Below are 15,507 nucleotides of genomic sequence, written 5' to 3'. Positions count from 1 at the left end.
GCTGGCTGACTGATGCGTCGGTGTGTTTTCAGAATGGAGACGCTGTCAGCGCGTGGCTGCGCCGCCTGGTTACACTGACGTCCGTCTCTGTCGCCTCGCTCCACACAAACACACGGTGGGCTGTGTAACTTCACTGCTCATGATTCTGCTGACGGTCCTCCGTCAGAAGGTCCAGAACCGTGACAAGCCTGACCGCTCTGCTGAGATTTAACGACTTTAGAGCGGCGTTGCTTTTCTTACGTCCAGTTTGTGCAGCGTCACTTCACCAGACCTCACAGCCTCACTCAGCAGAAACAAAGTCTGGCAGGAAATGTTTCTTCCTGTCAGCTTTTAAAGACGGACACATCCTCACCTCGGTTCAGATTTACAGAGTCTAAATCCTCAATATGTCCATCGTCATCAAACCCTGATCATCCAAAAGATAATCAAGAGTTTTCTGATTGGTCATATTTTTTGTTTTTCTTTAAGTTCTAATATTAAAATTCTGATTTTGGTGATTTTTTTTTTTTAAATAACACATTCAAGCTAATTTATGCTGACTTTGATTGAATGAAACAACACAAACAGTCTCAGGTTTTTAAAGGAAAAGTCTCAGTCACGTCCTGACAGATAAAAAGTCCAAGTAGTAAAACTCTGAATTACCATGGCGACATTTTGTTTTTATCGTTTCAACTGGCAGCTGAATAACTGTGCCTTTATTTTTTGGTCTAGTTTTGATATTGTGGTACCGGCACATTTTCATGTATTGTTCAGTCAGTCAAAGTATTTAGACTCTAAGTCAAATCTGAAGCTTTATTTTTTCCATCTTCTGTGCAATTTGATCTGGAATATCAAAATTGAGTCTCCATCTCCATTTAAAACCCTAAATGATCGCCGTGACATCATTTTTTTTTATCGTTTTAACTACTAGATAACTGGTTTTATATTTCTGCCCAAGAAGAACCAATTAATTCAGTGAATATGATCAAAACTTGAGTTTGAGGATATAAATGTTTGTGTTGCTGTGAGAGCCGCAGCGTTTCTTCCTGGTTTAATTGGGTCAGAGTGAAAAACGAGAGGAGCAGAGAGGCGTCACTCCTGCTGAAACATCCATCTCTGTTTGGTACAAAGAGCAGCTTATGAGCTTTATTCAGTCCTGATCAGCTGATTGTTTATGATTATGAGGAGATATTTGAATCAGAAATCAGCAGAGCTTGTGATTAAATGAAACCGTTTATTACTGAGATTAAAAAGGAAGCAGAACTGAAAACAAGAAGAACAAATTGATTTCTGGAGGCTCTTCAGGATCACCAGGATGTTTACTGGTACATTTCTGCCTCTAATTCTCTGTTTAATTATGAACTTTGACCTTCCCCGAGGCTTGTCAGGCCTGCAGAGCTTTAGATGTTCTGGATTCTTCTGTGACTTCCTGAAAAATGGTTGATGTGCTGTTGAAGTAATTTTGCTCTGTGGAACTGGGTTAACTGGGTTAACTGGGATAGTAATACTGACTAACTGGAAATTATTCGGCTAATTAGTTGTGTCAGTTTTTTGTGCTGCTGGTCATTCTGGGTCTGGTTCTGTAGAACTGGGCAGCCGGGCCGCCTGCAGCCCAACACTCAGCACCAGGCGCTGACCAAGCCGCCACTGGTTGACCTTACAGGACGACCTTGACCCAGTGCTCCAACTGGGCGCCCTGCTTCCTGTTCAGCGTTTGTTTATGGGCCGCCGGCTCGGCCGGGCCCAGATGGGCCCAGATGGGCCCAGATGGGTCCAGATGGGCCGCAGAACTGAAGGACCCTACACATGTGAGCGGGACTGCCGAGGGTCTGCTGAGTGTGGCACATGCAGCTGCTCAGAGGAGGCTGGGTGAGCCGGTCGCCATGGAGGCCGGTCGCCATGGAGGCCGGTCGCCATGGAGACGGTGCGACGCACTGACAACTCGTTTAATTTTATCAAATATATCAAAGTTTCACATCTGGATGCTGCAGCTGCTTCTGCTTCCATGCTGTTCTTATGGAATATATTCTACAGAACAAAACATTCTACGGAGGATCACCATCCTGCCAATTCTATAAAATAGATTTTAGTCTGCCTAATTATTTATAAAATTATATTTTGAATAGTTCTTTAATGTTTTTTTATTCAAGCTAAAGCATGGCAGCTAAGCTAACCCAACATGTAGTTCTCACGTGATGTCACACTTCCAGGAGCTTTGTAGCTGGCAGCCATCTTGGTAGGTATCTGCAGCTTACTGTCTTGACATGACAAAAATAAACAAGCCACAAGCTTAGAACTGGCTCTCACCTGGTTCCTGTCTAACTTATAAACAATAAAGGTACGTTACAGTTATTAAGTCTTATTTTTTTCCTTAAACTTCCTTTTTGTTGGTCTGGAAGTCAATAATCGATGCTTTACGCTGTGTCTGCCTACTAAGATGGCGGTTCAGTGACATGGATCACTTCAGGTTCAGACTTGTGTAATTTTAAGTTATAGAATTTGATGCATAAACCTAGTTTAATTTAAACATAAACTGATGGAATTTAAACAGTTTATAGAGTAGTTTTAAATAAATGTTTTGTTTACTCTTTTCCTCTTATCAGCCTCATCATTCAGACAGATTTTCTAGACCGTTTCTGAATTACAAATGAATCGAATCGTGATCCTATAAATCAGAGTAAAATTAAATCTCTAGACACTGAAAGATTCGTATCTCTGATATTCCATCATCTAAGCGAATCTGCTTATGAATCTCCAAACATTTGGATTTTTCTCTCCTCGCAGCTCGGCCTCCGAAACATTTGGTCCTGGTTGCTGCTGTGGACAGAAGTCGGAGGCTGGCTGAATAAGTCTCTCCATATGACCAGACATGTGTTGCCTGTTTTCAGTACGTGACATTTTCAGCACACTCTGCTCCGACGCTGTGTATAATGAGCCATTTATTTTTACATTGGATGATAAATGTCAAGTTCCTGAGAATCACAGAGCAGCTCCAGCATGTATTAGAGCTCCAGAAAACCGAACAAACGGGGCTCAAGGAGGAGAAAACCAGAGTTGAAATGAGGCTTTGGAGAAAAATCAAGTGGTCAGCTCTGTTTTCCTTCTGATAGCACTCAGCCATCTTTCTGGAAACAAACCATCCAGAATGTTAAACCTCCTGATTTCCAATTCCTTGCTCTGTTTTCCTATTATCTGTCACACTTTGTCAGCCTTCTTGCTGCGCCGCTGCCACCAATGATGAACCAAAGCTACATTAAGATTTGGACTGGACAGTTACACAGGCATTTGGGGTTTGAGTGGAAAACACACAATATTTAGAGTTTCTTAAATATTTATTTACATGTAGAATATGTCGATTTGCAGTTTTCCCCTCAGTTTCAGCTGTCGTAACTCATAACATCCAGGAGGATCTCCAGTAGCAGACAGTACTGCAGCAAATCTGAAGAAACCTCTGACTGAAGACTTGCTGTTTGCTAACAGCTCAATAGCAGAGACAGTACTTCACAGTAACATAAACATTTTTTAGAGATTATTTTGTGTTTAAGCGTCATTTACTATAACAGGATGTGTTTAGATTATTTCAGTGTAATGAATATGTATTATTTCTAACAATGACTTACTGATCTGCTTAATTGCATTAAATGTTGCTTATTTTTATATGGTTAACAAAGTTTACAAGATTGGAGGATTTTTCATCAGTGTTTTGTTCTCAGACCAGTCAGCTGTTAAAATGTGAGACATTTCAAAACAATTACAATTAGTTACGTTTACCTGCTGCAGAAGGTAGACTATCACACGTAACTAAAAACTATTTTAGTAATCGATTAATCTGATTAATCATTTCAGCTCTAATCACAGGACATGATTAATAACAGTGATAAATGATCATATAGTGAATATAATGGTGAATTTAAACTGTTTTTTAGTTAATTTGTGTAGTTTTTACCTTCTCAGTGTGGCGCTGGAAAAGTTTGAAAACGTACCTTGAAAATACTTGAAAAGTTCTTGAATTTTATGAACCATGAAAAATAAAGTCTGGATGTGTAAAAATCTTCCTCCTGGTTTTCACCTTCACCTCTGAATTTAAAAGGTTTGAGCAGCTTTAGGAAGTGGCTTCAAACAGGCTGAGAGCGAGTTCAGGATCAGAAGGGTGCCTGTCCCTTTAAGATAGAGCTGAGCAGAAAATCAGGCCTGATGGGTTTGCTGCAGAGGAACATCACACACAGGTGTGTGTTTCGCCCAACAGAACAACGTGTTCAGAGAGCAGCAGACCTTTCCACCGCTCAGCCGCAGAAAAACTTCAGTCTGTAGCTGCTGCCATCCGTCCTCCGCGCTGCGCTGTGTCATTAAAATCACTGAGCAGGAGGAGGAATTAATTAGCCTGCGACAACACACACACACACACGCACGCACGCACGCACGCACGCACACACACACACACAGCCCAGATCCAGACATATTCATCCACCTTGGCAGGTACCGTTTGAGCACCTCTCTCATGTGATGCTCCAAATCCAAGATGGCCATCTCAGGCCTTCTCCAAGAGAACCGTTGCTAGGCAACACCCTCCCAGCTCTGCTGCGCTGCGAGTGGAAGATGGCGTCTCCCCACGGACCTCGGGTGTGTTTGTAAGAGAGTAAAAAAGAGAAGAACAGAGAATGTTGTTCCACTGCGGCTGATCAGAGAGGAGACGAAGAAGAAGAAGCTGGAGGCCTCCGTCGGTTTTTACAGCACACAGACGAAGCTTACCGGCACCAATCAGCAGATTGGACCCAGATGTTCTGGCCGTTCTCCACCATCAGATTATCAACTCTTTATTTCCCCCTCTCTCTCCATTTGACTTAAATCAATCCGTTTGATTTGATTCTGGGTGATTTAAAAACAGGCTTGTTTTCTCTGCGCTCTCTGTCGTCTGTGATTCAGCTGCAGACCGACACCTTTCAGTCATCACAGCCCTGCAGCGAATCCGCTTTATTTTCCCGTCATTCGTGTTTCTGCTCACATATTTCCTCCCTGCACTCCAGAGACTCCCCACAGCTCAGCATATGTTATCCATGGAGTCAGCAGAGACGCTGCTCCGGTAGAAACCTGCTTTACCACGTCTGAGACGAATCCTGAAGATCCGTCTCACGTTTGGTTCGCTGAAGAGTTTATGGTGCCTGCAGAAGAAGCCCGAGACATCACACCTCCCACACCGTGCTCAACAGATTGTGTGATGATCATTTCAGGGAGCTTTGACATCAGCCCTGTTTAGTCTAGTCCGTTTGAAGGTCCGGTTTGTTTGGAGACTTGTGAATGTGTAATCAAACTGATGAGGAACTAAAAAATGAACTCTGGTCCTTTAAAACCTCAGTCTGGGTTCATTTGAAGTGAACTCTGGTGTGGTTTGAATGCATATACAAACACCAAGCAGACTGGAGACCGCTCCAAAAGCAGGACGTGGACTACAAAGCAGGGCATTCTGGGTAAACAACCAAAACAAACACACTAGTCTAGCGAGAAATGGCTCGTGGTCTTAACCAAAAACAAAAGAGAAATCCTCCAACCGATAAAATCTGACACCACTCCATTTTTATTTACATTTGGTGAAGAAGGAAGTTGCTCTGTGTCTTCTCCAGAGTTTTTTGTGTCATTTCCTTCAGTGGTTCTTGGTGCAGCACCCCCACAGGCCAGGAGGGGAACAGGTTGCTCAAATGGTTTGGTTTGTTTCACTCAGTGCAGTGAGAAAGAGAACCGCAGCAGCTGGAAATGTAACAAATGTTGTGACTTTGATCGCCAGGCTGTCAGGTGTTAAAACCCTTAGTGAAACATCCAAAGTGGTAGTTTTTCCTCCTATAAACCCTTCCAAACAAGCCATACATGTTCATTCTTCTTCCCCTCTCGTGTCAGAACGTTTAACCTGCTAACAGCAGAGTCTAGGATGGAGCTCGTGAGTTTTTTAGTTAACTCTCTGAGCCTTGCATGGGCTGATCATGGTGGACTTCCTGGGAAGATTTACAGCTGCAGAATGATGTCAAATAGTTTGGAAATGTGTTTAATCTACATTCCAAAATCAATGTCAAGCAGCAGTTTCTTCTCTTAAGCTCACTGCTGTTGTCTTTCGGGTTTGGCATTGTATTCTGCAGGCCAGCAAACTGGAAGAAAAGCAGCTTTATGGACACTGATGATCCGCAGCACCTGGTCGCTGCTTTCCCTAATAAATTTTGCATCTTTGCTTACAATTTAGGTCAGCAGGGTGTCTGTAAATCTTTAAAAAAGTTGATCTTGAATTTGTTAATCACACATCTTAAATTTTGTCGCGGCAGAACTATTTCATCTTGCATTCTGCTATAGTTTTTTTTCACAGGACAGGTTAAACTTTGACTGATCCGCTGACATCTTCATTGTGTTTGTGACTCAAGGCCATTGATGCTACTGCTAACTAGCTGCTAATATACTTTTGCTTGCTAGCTTTGTCGCGTCACCAGTCTTTCCTAGTCTTACCAGGTCTTATATTTTCTGCACAATAGTCTTCAAAAGGTTGTAAAAAGTTGAGTTGGTGAAAAATGTGCAAACCCTGTTCAGGTTATAATAATGTATTTTTATTATTTGCTGAATCATCTGTAGGAGGGAGAGCTTTCTTTTCCTCGACTGTAAACTCTTTAGTATGAAGAAGCTGTTATTGTCTGGTTGTGTTCAGACTTACACAGGCCTCCATTAGTCTTGCTGTCTGCAGAAAGATCCGACCCAGCAGTGATTTATTCTTGTTTTCTTTGTTCACCTGAACCCAGACGGATTGTCCTCCAGAACCCGTCCCAGCCTAGCAGCTGACATGTTCCTTCATTACTGGTTTGTTTGGGTCGGGTTCCACATAAATCATCCTGCTGTAGGAAACACCCACTGCAGCTCTGGAGCGGGGCTGAAAATACTCCACACAGATGCTCCTTCTGCTCGGTTTAGCAACATTTGCTGAAGCTGTTTATCTTGTTTAATTTTAGAAAACTGTGTGTCAAAACACAAGATGTTAAAAGGTTGAGGAGAAGTGAATGACCGCCTGCATTTCAGGACTCACTCGCTTAGCGACTGGAAAACATCCGTCGTTTTACCGCAAGTACAAATTATTCCCCATTTTCTCCTGCTATTGGGAAAACTGTAAAGCATGAAGTTACACATCTTCTGTTTAATCTCTCTGACCTTCCGAAGAATAATCAATAATCAGCAACTGGAGAGGCAGTTTAACATTTAATTGGGACAAACCAGAAAGTATCAGCAGATATTAGTGGCGCTGTGCAGGGTGTGACTGATAGCTGGTGATTGTGTTGGTTTGGTGGAAGGTTGCCATGGCAGTGGAGACCCCCCTCAGGGACTGTAATGAACCCCCCACCTCCTCCTATCACCCACCGACCTCTGTGTCTGTCCACTGTCATGGCCGCCTTCGGTTTGATGACACGGCCGCTGATGCTGTCGCCTCTTCGGCTGCAGAACGCCGTTTAGCTCATGTAGCTTCTTGGGTTTCCTCGCTAAGACTGATGGGGGAAACTTCTGCTCTGTGAGGTCCAGTTAATCCTGGACCGAGTCAGTCACACGTCTCCACAGTCCGCTGGAGGAAATCCTGCCAGCCATCACCCTAATCTCTCGCTTTCTCCAGGTTCTCTAATCAAGTCCTGATTCTGGCTGAGAGGCTCTGAAATGTTAATGTGAGTCCAGTCAGAAGAAAGTTGTTGGAAAAATGAATATGGCTTTAAACCACAAACGTGGAAAAGCAGCATTATCTCCCAGAAGCAGGAATAACTTCAGGCTCAGCTATGCTGCATGTTATGCACTTTATGCACAAGACATTATGCTCAGTCCTATAAATATGAAAATACATTTGTTCAAATAAACATAAAGTAAAATACTGATGTTAACTGATGTTTAAAGCCAACATGATTGATGATGCTGATAAATAACAGCAGCTCTACACAAAACGTGTTTCTTTTTTGGAAAATAAAATATGCTTTATTTATGGATTATTGCTCCTTTGGTAAACAACATATTTAATATTTAATATTTGATGAAGAGAAGAGCTAAAGAAAAGTGTGTTAGTTACAACTAATATTTTATTTTATTCTCTGTTTTTCCCAGAATCATAAAAATGGTCATCAAATCTGAAATTAGGACTCAAATTTGAGAGAAAGTGGAGCTTTTGGTGGAGCTGTTGCCTTGCAGAAAGGAGATCCTGGGTTTGACTCCTGTTTCGCTTCTTCACTTCCATTTTTCTGAGTATGTTTATGTGTTTGCTCTCATGTATGGATCCATCCTGGGTTCTGTTTGTGGAGCACTTTGTTACTCTGTGTCTCAGAAGGCCGAGCCGGCCAGGAGAGACGATCCGTCAGCTGCAGCTCCTGTTGGACGCTGAACCAACGAACTCATGTTGGAGTCGTGAACGATGCCTGAAAACATCCCTGCAGGTTCTGGTAGAACCCAGAACTCTGACAGCAGAACCAAAGAGGTCCAGAGCTTTAGGTCACAAACTGACCTTCTCCTACAGAGGGCAGATTTCACGGTTCCATGAATTGTGCCAAGTTGTTCAGGAACAAACCAACCACTGACCATCACGCCACCACCATGTTTGACTGTCGTTTTATTTCCTGAAACTGTCAGTTTTCAGGAACTGTAACCTGATCTGGGATCTTCAACATGATTTCTGGAAATCATTTATTGTTCAGCAGTGGCTTCAGTTTTTGTTACATCATGAACTCTAACCTTGGTGAGCCTCAGATGTGTTCTGGGTTATTTTGTGACTTGTTGGATGAGTTTTAAACGTGTTGCTGCAGTGAACTTTGTTGGCTGGTTATGATGTCAACATCAGATGAAATCACGCTTCATGTGTCCTGGTTGATTTGCTCCAAATCAGTCGATGGAAACGCGCAGATTATTATTTTTTTTGTGACATTTTTAAAGTTCACTCAAAATTCACATGACAGCTGGGTGGAAACATAGCTCACTGCTTTGATTTTGGTCCGTTCTTGAATTTTGCTTCTAGATTCAGAAGTGATGTGTTGGTTTCTGGGATATTTTGTCCTACTTCATGTCGTCAGACAGGCTCTATTTAAGTGGTTTGTTTATTCTTTGCACGAAGCAGGAATCAGTTGTGGTTGTTTCTAGTGAAACTGGACCGAAACCATGTGGTTAGTCACATTAAATTCATGATTAAGTTGAGGGGGGAACCATATTTCCACATTTATAAATAATTTGAAGACCATTTGTTTTTACTCAGGTTATCTTTGTTTGAATGTTAAATTTGTTTATTTCAGATGAGAGGATGTTGATCTGGTTATGATTTATGTCTTGTTTTTCCATTCTTCATTTGCATTATCATCCATCGCTTCATCTCATCTTCTTTTCTTTATGTTCACATTTTTCTCTTTGATTAACAGTCAGATAAAGACATTGAAGATTGGGAGAGACAGAAAAGGCTGCGGTGATTTTCCTAAAGCAAAAAGATGAGCAACCAAAACGTATCTGATGTCAGCAGCAGCGTCCGTCGCAGCCTGCACTGCCTCTCTCACTCTCTGTCTATCTATCTGTTCACAGGGGACATCACTCAGAAGGGTTATGAGAAGAAGAGGTCCAAGCTGATCAGGGCATATGCTGGAGGTAATTTAGCAACCTCTGACCCCCTCCACACACCCGCTCCGCCCACTCAGCTCAAATATTCCCATAGCGCTGCTGGAGTATCGACCCGCTATCAGGAGGAGTACAGTAGTCTGAACACTGTACTCTATTGATGGAGTCTTCGGCCGCCATTAGTGGATGTAGGTTAGGACTCCCTGGAGCTCAGCTCGGGCCTGCTCCTCTGAATCAGTCGCTGATCAGGCTGCAGTCGCTCCCTGCCACTAACACACACACATCACACACACCGGGGTAAGCTTTGGGTCCAGGGATGCTGAGAGATGTTCTGTAGCAGAGCAGAGATGCAACAACTGCATGTTTCTGGTTTTATGTTGGTTATTTTGGGTTATGAAGTCAGAAAAATGCCATTTTTCTGCCGTCTCAAATCACCTCCATGTTTCTTTTTTTCCTTTTTTGCGCTCTTTTCTGTTGCTTTCATGTGCATATACATGTTGTTCCTGTAAAAACCCGTCCGTGTGTCCACAAGCTTTTCTGCCTGCTTCTGTAGGTATGGAGGGGCCCATGTCTCATCGGGCCCCGCTCGGCCCCCCGGCCGCCGCCCGCTTCCACCGACGGAGAACGTCCGGAACCAGAGACGAGCGCTACCGATCAGGTACGGGGAGCCCGCCTGATCCACGCTTCGCCTCAGAGAAACACCAGCTGCACCGTTTTATTGTGGTTTTCACAAACTGAGCAACACCTCAGAAATCCTTCACACTCTGTCTGCAGTCAGACGTCTCTGGGTTTCCCAGAAATCCTGCTAAACCCGCTGGAAGAGGCGCTGAGGCGGGCCACGGGCGGAGTGTTTGTGTTAAAATTTTTTAAAACTTTACAGAAAATATTTGTTATAGAAAGAACGTTTGGATATACTTAGACACCAACCATCTTAAGAAAATGCTAACAGAGAAAAATACAATTAAAATAAATAATAATTGCACTAATCAGTCAGTGGATCTCAAAGCAAGCTTAACTAAATATTCTTTGGGTAAAAAACAAAAGTTTTTGTTATGTTAATATTTCATGTTTTTTTAGAAATGTTAACGTTTTGTTTAGTGTAGTTTAGTGCAGGATTATGATTAGCTGGTTGGGACTTTTCCAAGTGAATATCAAGGTTTCCCCCAGAAAACTTGCTAAGCCCGGTGCTTGGGTTGCGAGGGCAGTCATTTATCCAGCAGCCCGTCGTGTTTTTGAGTTAAAAATGTTTTAAGTTGACAGGAAATTTGAAAAAAATCACTTAATAATTAGGTAATATTGAAAGATTGTAAGATTAATACCTGAACACCAACTGTAAAGTCTTACAAGATGCAAATATTTTAAAAAGACTTAAATAAATAAGCAATGCTTATCCTGGTGGGGGCACAAGTAAAGCCTGGTGACCCGCCAGGCTTATAATACACTGGGGGAAATCCTGAACGCAGTATTTACAAGGAATACTCCAGAACCTGTCTGAGAAAAGCCTGAAAGATGCTAAAGGAAGTCTCATTAGCAGAATGTAGAAAAAGTTTTGTATATTTTTGTAATAGAAACGAAGCTTCTGTAACGGACATGTCAAAATGAAAACGTCACATCAGAAGACTTGTTATCTTACTCTTGTTTAGTGTTTCTGAACACAAACAAACACAAAACCTGTTGAAAATTAGCTCAGAGTTGGTAGCTTGAAAATGACAAACAGGCTAATGGTCGTCCAGTGTGTCTGTAGACGTGTGACTTCCTGTCTCTGTTCCTCAGACGTCCACACGGAGGCGGTCCAGGCCGTGTTGGCGCGACATGTAGAGAGGAAGATGGCGGTGCCCATGCCTTCCAAACGGCGCTCCCTGGTGGTCCAGACCTCCATGGACGCTTACACGCCTCCAGGTGACAACGCACAAACAAAACCTGCTTCCCTACACCAGATCACCTGCCAGGCAGACTCAGGGTTTTTCTCTGATCTACCTCACAGAGATGCTAACGTTAGCTGTGACGCTAGCGGCTCACATTGATTGAGTTGCGTCTCCTGACTCCACCAGAGAAGCAGCTCTGTGCTCAGACAGGATTCTCTGGTTTCTCAGACGGCTCTGACAGAGGAACGCTCATCCCACCCAAACTGCAACCAGGCACATTCTCTGTGGCGTGTTAAACCCACGGAGGGATTTACAGAAAACCGGCCGCAGGAAGATGTTAAAACTGAACCCCGTCACCTTCTGCAGCATTTCTGCTGAGAGACGGTCCAGAAAACGGACAGCGCAGCTGACCTTTACCTCACACAGCAGCTCATTAGATCATCCATAACCACAGTTGATGGAATAATTTTGGTGTTAACTGAGTCTTAATGAAGGAAATATAATAAGTTTGTTCCTTTGTAATTTGCTTCTTAACCTTTGAGCACATGGCTAAGTGGAGCTGACGTGTCCCTGAACGCATCATGTCGTGTTTTTCCACCGTTCTGACAACACTTCGTTAACTGTCTGCACACAGCGGCTCACCGGCCTTATCGGCTGCTCTCACAATTATCTGCTGTTCAGAGGAGGAAATTCAGCCGCTTGAAGCATGTTGGACCCAAATTGGTTCTTGTGGCTGTTTCACTGACAAGCCACAAGATCCGATTCACTAATTACTGACATTTGGTGTCTCTGAACTTCTGAGCTTTTTGCCTCAGTCACTGAAAGGTCACAGTACTGCAGCAGCGAATTTATCCTATTGGAAATCTTTTTCTTTCTGGACGTTTGCATTAATAATCTCCATAGTTTAGATAGTTATGAGTTAATTTCTTGTTTGGAAGCTCAAATGTTTTGTTTTCTGGCCCTAAACTGGTTGGTGTGGAGAGATGTGAATTTTAATCAAACCAAAAATCGAATTCTGGTCCGCCTACAAACCTCTGTCTGTTTGGTTGAAGTGAACTCTGGTGCGGTTTGAAGGCTTATATGAACAAAAAGCAGAGTGGAGACCGCTCCAAAAGCAGGAAGCAAACGACAGCGCACAGCATTCTGTAGTGATGGGTCAACGCATGCGTCAAGCCCTCAGACCAAACCCCATGTCGGTGCGCGTATTGGTTTCAGTAAGTCACGTGACCGATACAGGAACTGTTTCGAAATGACATTAACACGCCAGACTGTGTTTATAAGGAAGCCAATCTGTCAAAAGCATTGGCCAAACGAATTCTTGATCTTTTACGGAACAGCGTCAGCTATGGAGCAGCTTCAGAGGAAAGGTTTCCGCAGTGTGGGACCATTTTGATCTTATATTGGAAAATAAATGTGTTTTCATTTTGTTGTTCATCTGGGCAATAATTAAAATATTTAACAGAACTGGAAGTGAAAATATGATGAGGGCCAGACTTAGTTGAGCCTTTTGGGAGAAAACACTTAGAAAAGCAACTCAGGCTCACTGTAAGGTGGGAGATCTGTGATGCTGTGGGCCTGTCAATAAATCTACTCAAATTACAGGTTTGGATTTTTATTGCTGCTTTAATAAATGATTTTATTCTTGTACATATTTATCAGGGATGTGAAGCATTAGGCCAGCAGGAACATTATGTTTCATTTCCTGGGAACTGCCATCAGGAATATTTTGTTGTTTCTCATGAAGTTCGGCAGGAATGGAGGGATTTTCACCTCCGTTTCTAACGCTTCATGGTCCCGCCTGCTCTGGAACATTCAGCCTGTCCTAAAACAAAAAGTCTCAGCTGCTTCGATCCAAGCACAAAAACGAAAATCCAAGAAAAAACAGAACCAGAGGAACCTAAAACAGCACCTAGCAGCAAATCAATACCAGATTGTTCTTCCTCCTCAGACACTCGGCTACAGCAGAACTAAACCCAAAAACATGTCAGATTTAACACCACATTTGAAAACAATCACCCATTCTTTGTAGCAATTTGTATTAATTAACTACAGTTTTAATGGGTGAAAATTTTTTATAGCTTTTTAAAAAAAATTTCTGTCCGGAACCTTTGTATTCACGTTTCTGGTACACCTGTTTATCTGATGCACAAGCAACATTCAAACAGCCGCAACGGACAACAGCATATATATATATATATATATGCTAAAAAATTATTTACTTATTGAATCATTTTGCAGCAAAAAGTGTTTTTGAATTTAAAATGTTGCTTTTTTGTTGCAATATTACTTTTCATTAAAATGTAATTAATTGCAGTTCTGCAGTTAATTCAACTAAACAATTGAACTGAGTTCCATCTCTAGTTTTTAATTTCATTTTTAGATTCATAATAACTGGAATGTGATCCATGTGTTTGATGTATTTTTACATTGGCTTTTTTTATAATTGGTTGCTGTATTATTACATTAACAAATAAAAACACTGTATTTTTGTGTTTTTATGGTATTAAGCACTTTGATCTGGCTTGTTGCTATAAAAATAAAATTGACTGAGCAGGTGAAGGAGTTTTTCCTTCCTAATCTTTTCCTGTCATGTTGAATGTTTCTGTTTCTTTGGTATTTGTGTAAAGTAACATGTTCCCGTGACTCCAGGCCTGTCGCCGCTGTGCTCTGACTCGTCGTCGGGCTCGGAGGAGGAGGCGGGGCCGGGCGACGACATGACGGGCATGGAGCACTGGATGAGCCGGCCCTCCCAGCTCGGCCCCGCCCACCTGGGCTCCACCTCCTCGTCGTCCTCGTCCACGCAGAGCGGAGGCAGCGGGAACGCCGGGCGGCTGGCCGACTCGCTGGCGCACACGCACATCGCGCACCTGGCTCACCTGGGCCACCCTCACCTGGGCCAGCCGCACCACCAGCTGTCACAGTCGCATCATGGTGAGAACGTTGGCCTGTGACCGGCTGAAACGCCATGAAAGCCTAAAACTTAAACATATATGTGTAAAAAGCAGTATATTTCCAGCAAAATTAAACTCAGAAATTTTTAGATTAATCTCAGAAATTTTCTAGAAAAAACTTGGACATTTCTGAGTTTCAAAAATCTATTTTTTTTTTTTACTTTTATCCTTTTATCCAAGGTTTATCTTTTAAGTTTTTGGGTGGAAATGTACATCTTTTTTCTGTCTGCAACAGCCCTAATTCTCACAATCTTACTATTCAGTAAGATGGAAGATAAATTTATTTTATTTATATTTTCATTAATCATCAACTCAAATTCTTTCTTTTTTTGGCTTTGTTTGGTTAAAACTCATTGAAAAAGCAAAAATTAAAACGGTTTTAATCAAAAGACATAAAATAAAATAAAGAAAATTTTGGATAATAATGAGTATTCGTTACGACAGTGTCTTTAGTCAGAGGCTTCTAGGGAACCGCTGTAATACAGACTGCTACAGGAGTTCCTTCCTGCCATCAGCTTCTAAAATAACCTTTTGAAGAACCTTCAGTAATGAGTTCCAACCTTTCATTTAATCAATAAAGTATTTTAACCTGGATTTTAGGGTGACTAAAGCTCCATGTCGCAGGATTTGTTCCTGTAGCGTCTCGTGTTCTGACCCGGTTCTGACGCCGCGCTGTGTTTCTGCAGGAATCGGCCACCTGTCTCTGAAGAGGAAGGGTGCTCTGAGCGTGGCGGAGAACGGCGGCTCTCTGCGGCGGAGCTGTGAGTTTGGATCGGACATGCTGTGGCCGCCGCCTCTGGAGTCAGAGGGTAAGTCCAGACCGGGAACCGAGAGCCCAAATCCGGCTTATGGAATAATTCACACAAAAACAGATCCGAACTTCACAAAGATCAGACCTAAATTTAGTTTGTTTGGTAACTCTTTATTTGACGGGGTGTGCATAAGGCTGGCATGACACTGTCACAAACATGAAGGAGTCTTTATGAATGTCTATTACTGTTGTCATGAAGGGTCATTCGGTAAATAATGACACTTTTAAGGCAAAGTTGCTCTAAACCAGGGGTGTCAAACTCAATTTCACTGAGGGCCACTTCAGCATATTGTCCCCCCTCAACGGGCCACAT

The 15,507-nt window shown here is 42.6% G+C and overlaps 1 protein-coding gene across 4 annotated transcripts in view; it reads left to right on the top strand.

The window, feature by feature from the left end:
• Positions 1-15,507, top strand: part of LOC103146953 (disco-interacting protein 2 homolog C-like) — a 64,595-nt gene that overhangs the window by 5,036 nt on the left and 44,052 nt on the right. For 2 of the 4 annotated variants that reach the window (XR_001663794.1, XM_016677986.1), the window contains exons 2-6: positions 9,535-9,597; positions 10,100-10,225; positions 11,341-11,466; positions 14,082-14,363; positions 15,070-15,192. Coding sequence is in view for 3 of the 4 variants with exons in the window: in XM_016677986.1 (XP_016533472.1) it covers positions 9,535-9,597; positions 10,100-10,225; positions 11,341-11,466; positions 14,082-14,363; positions 15,070-15,192 (720 nt within the window). In the remaining variant the exon portion in view is untranslated. The remainder of the gene's footprint in view (positions 1-9,534; positions 9,598-10,099; positions 10,226-11,340; positions 11,467-14,081; positions 14,364-15,069; positions 15,193-15,507) is intronic. The other 2 variants (XM_016677987.1, XM_007565062.2) reach the window with 2 other exon arrangements.

The sequence above is a fragment of the Poecilia formosa genome, unplaced genomic scaffold, assembly GCF_000485575.1.
Source record: "Poecilia formosa unplaced genomic scaffold, Poecilia_formosa-5.1.2 Scaffold171, whole genome shotgun sequence".
Taxonomy (NCBI): domain Eukaryota; kingdom Metazoa; phylum Chordata; class Actinopteri; order Cyprinodontiformes; family Poeciliidae; genus Poecilia; species Poecilia formosa.
This window is presented reverse-complemented; position numbering and strand designations above follow the sequence as displayed.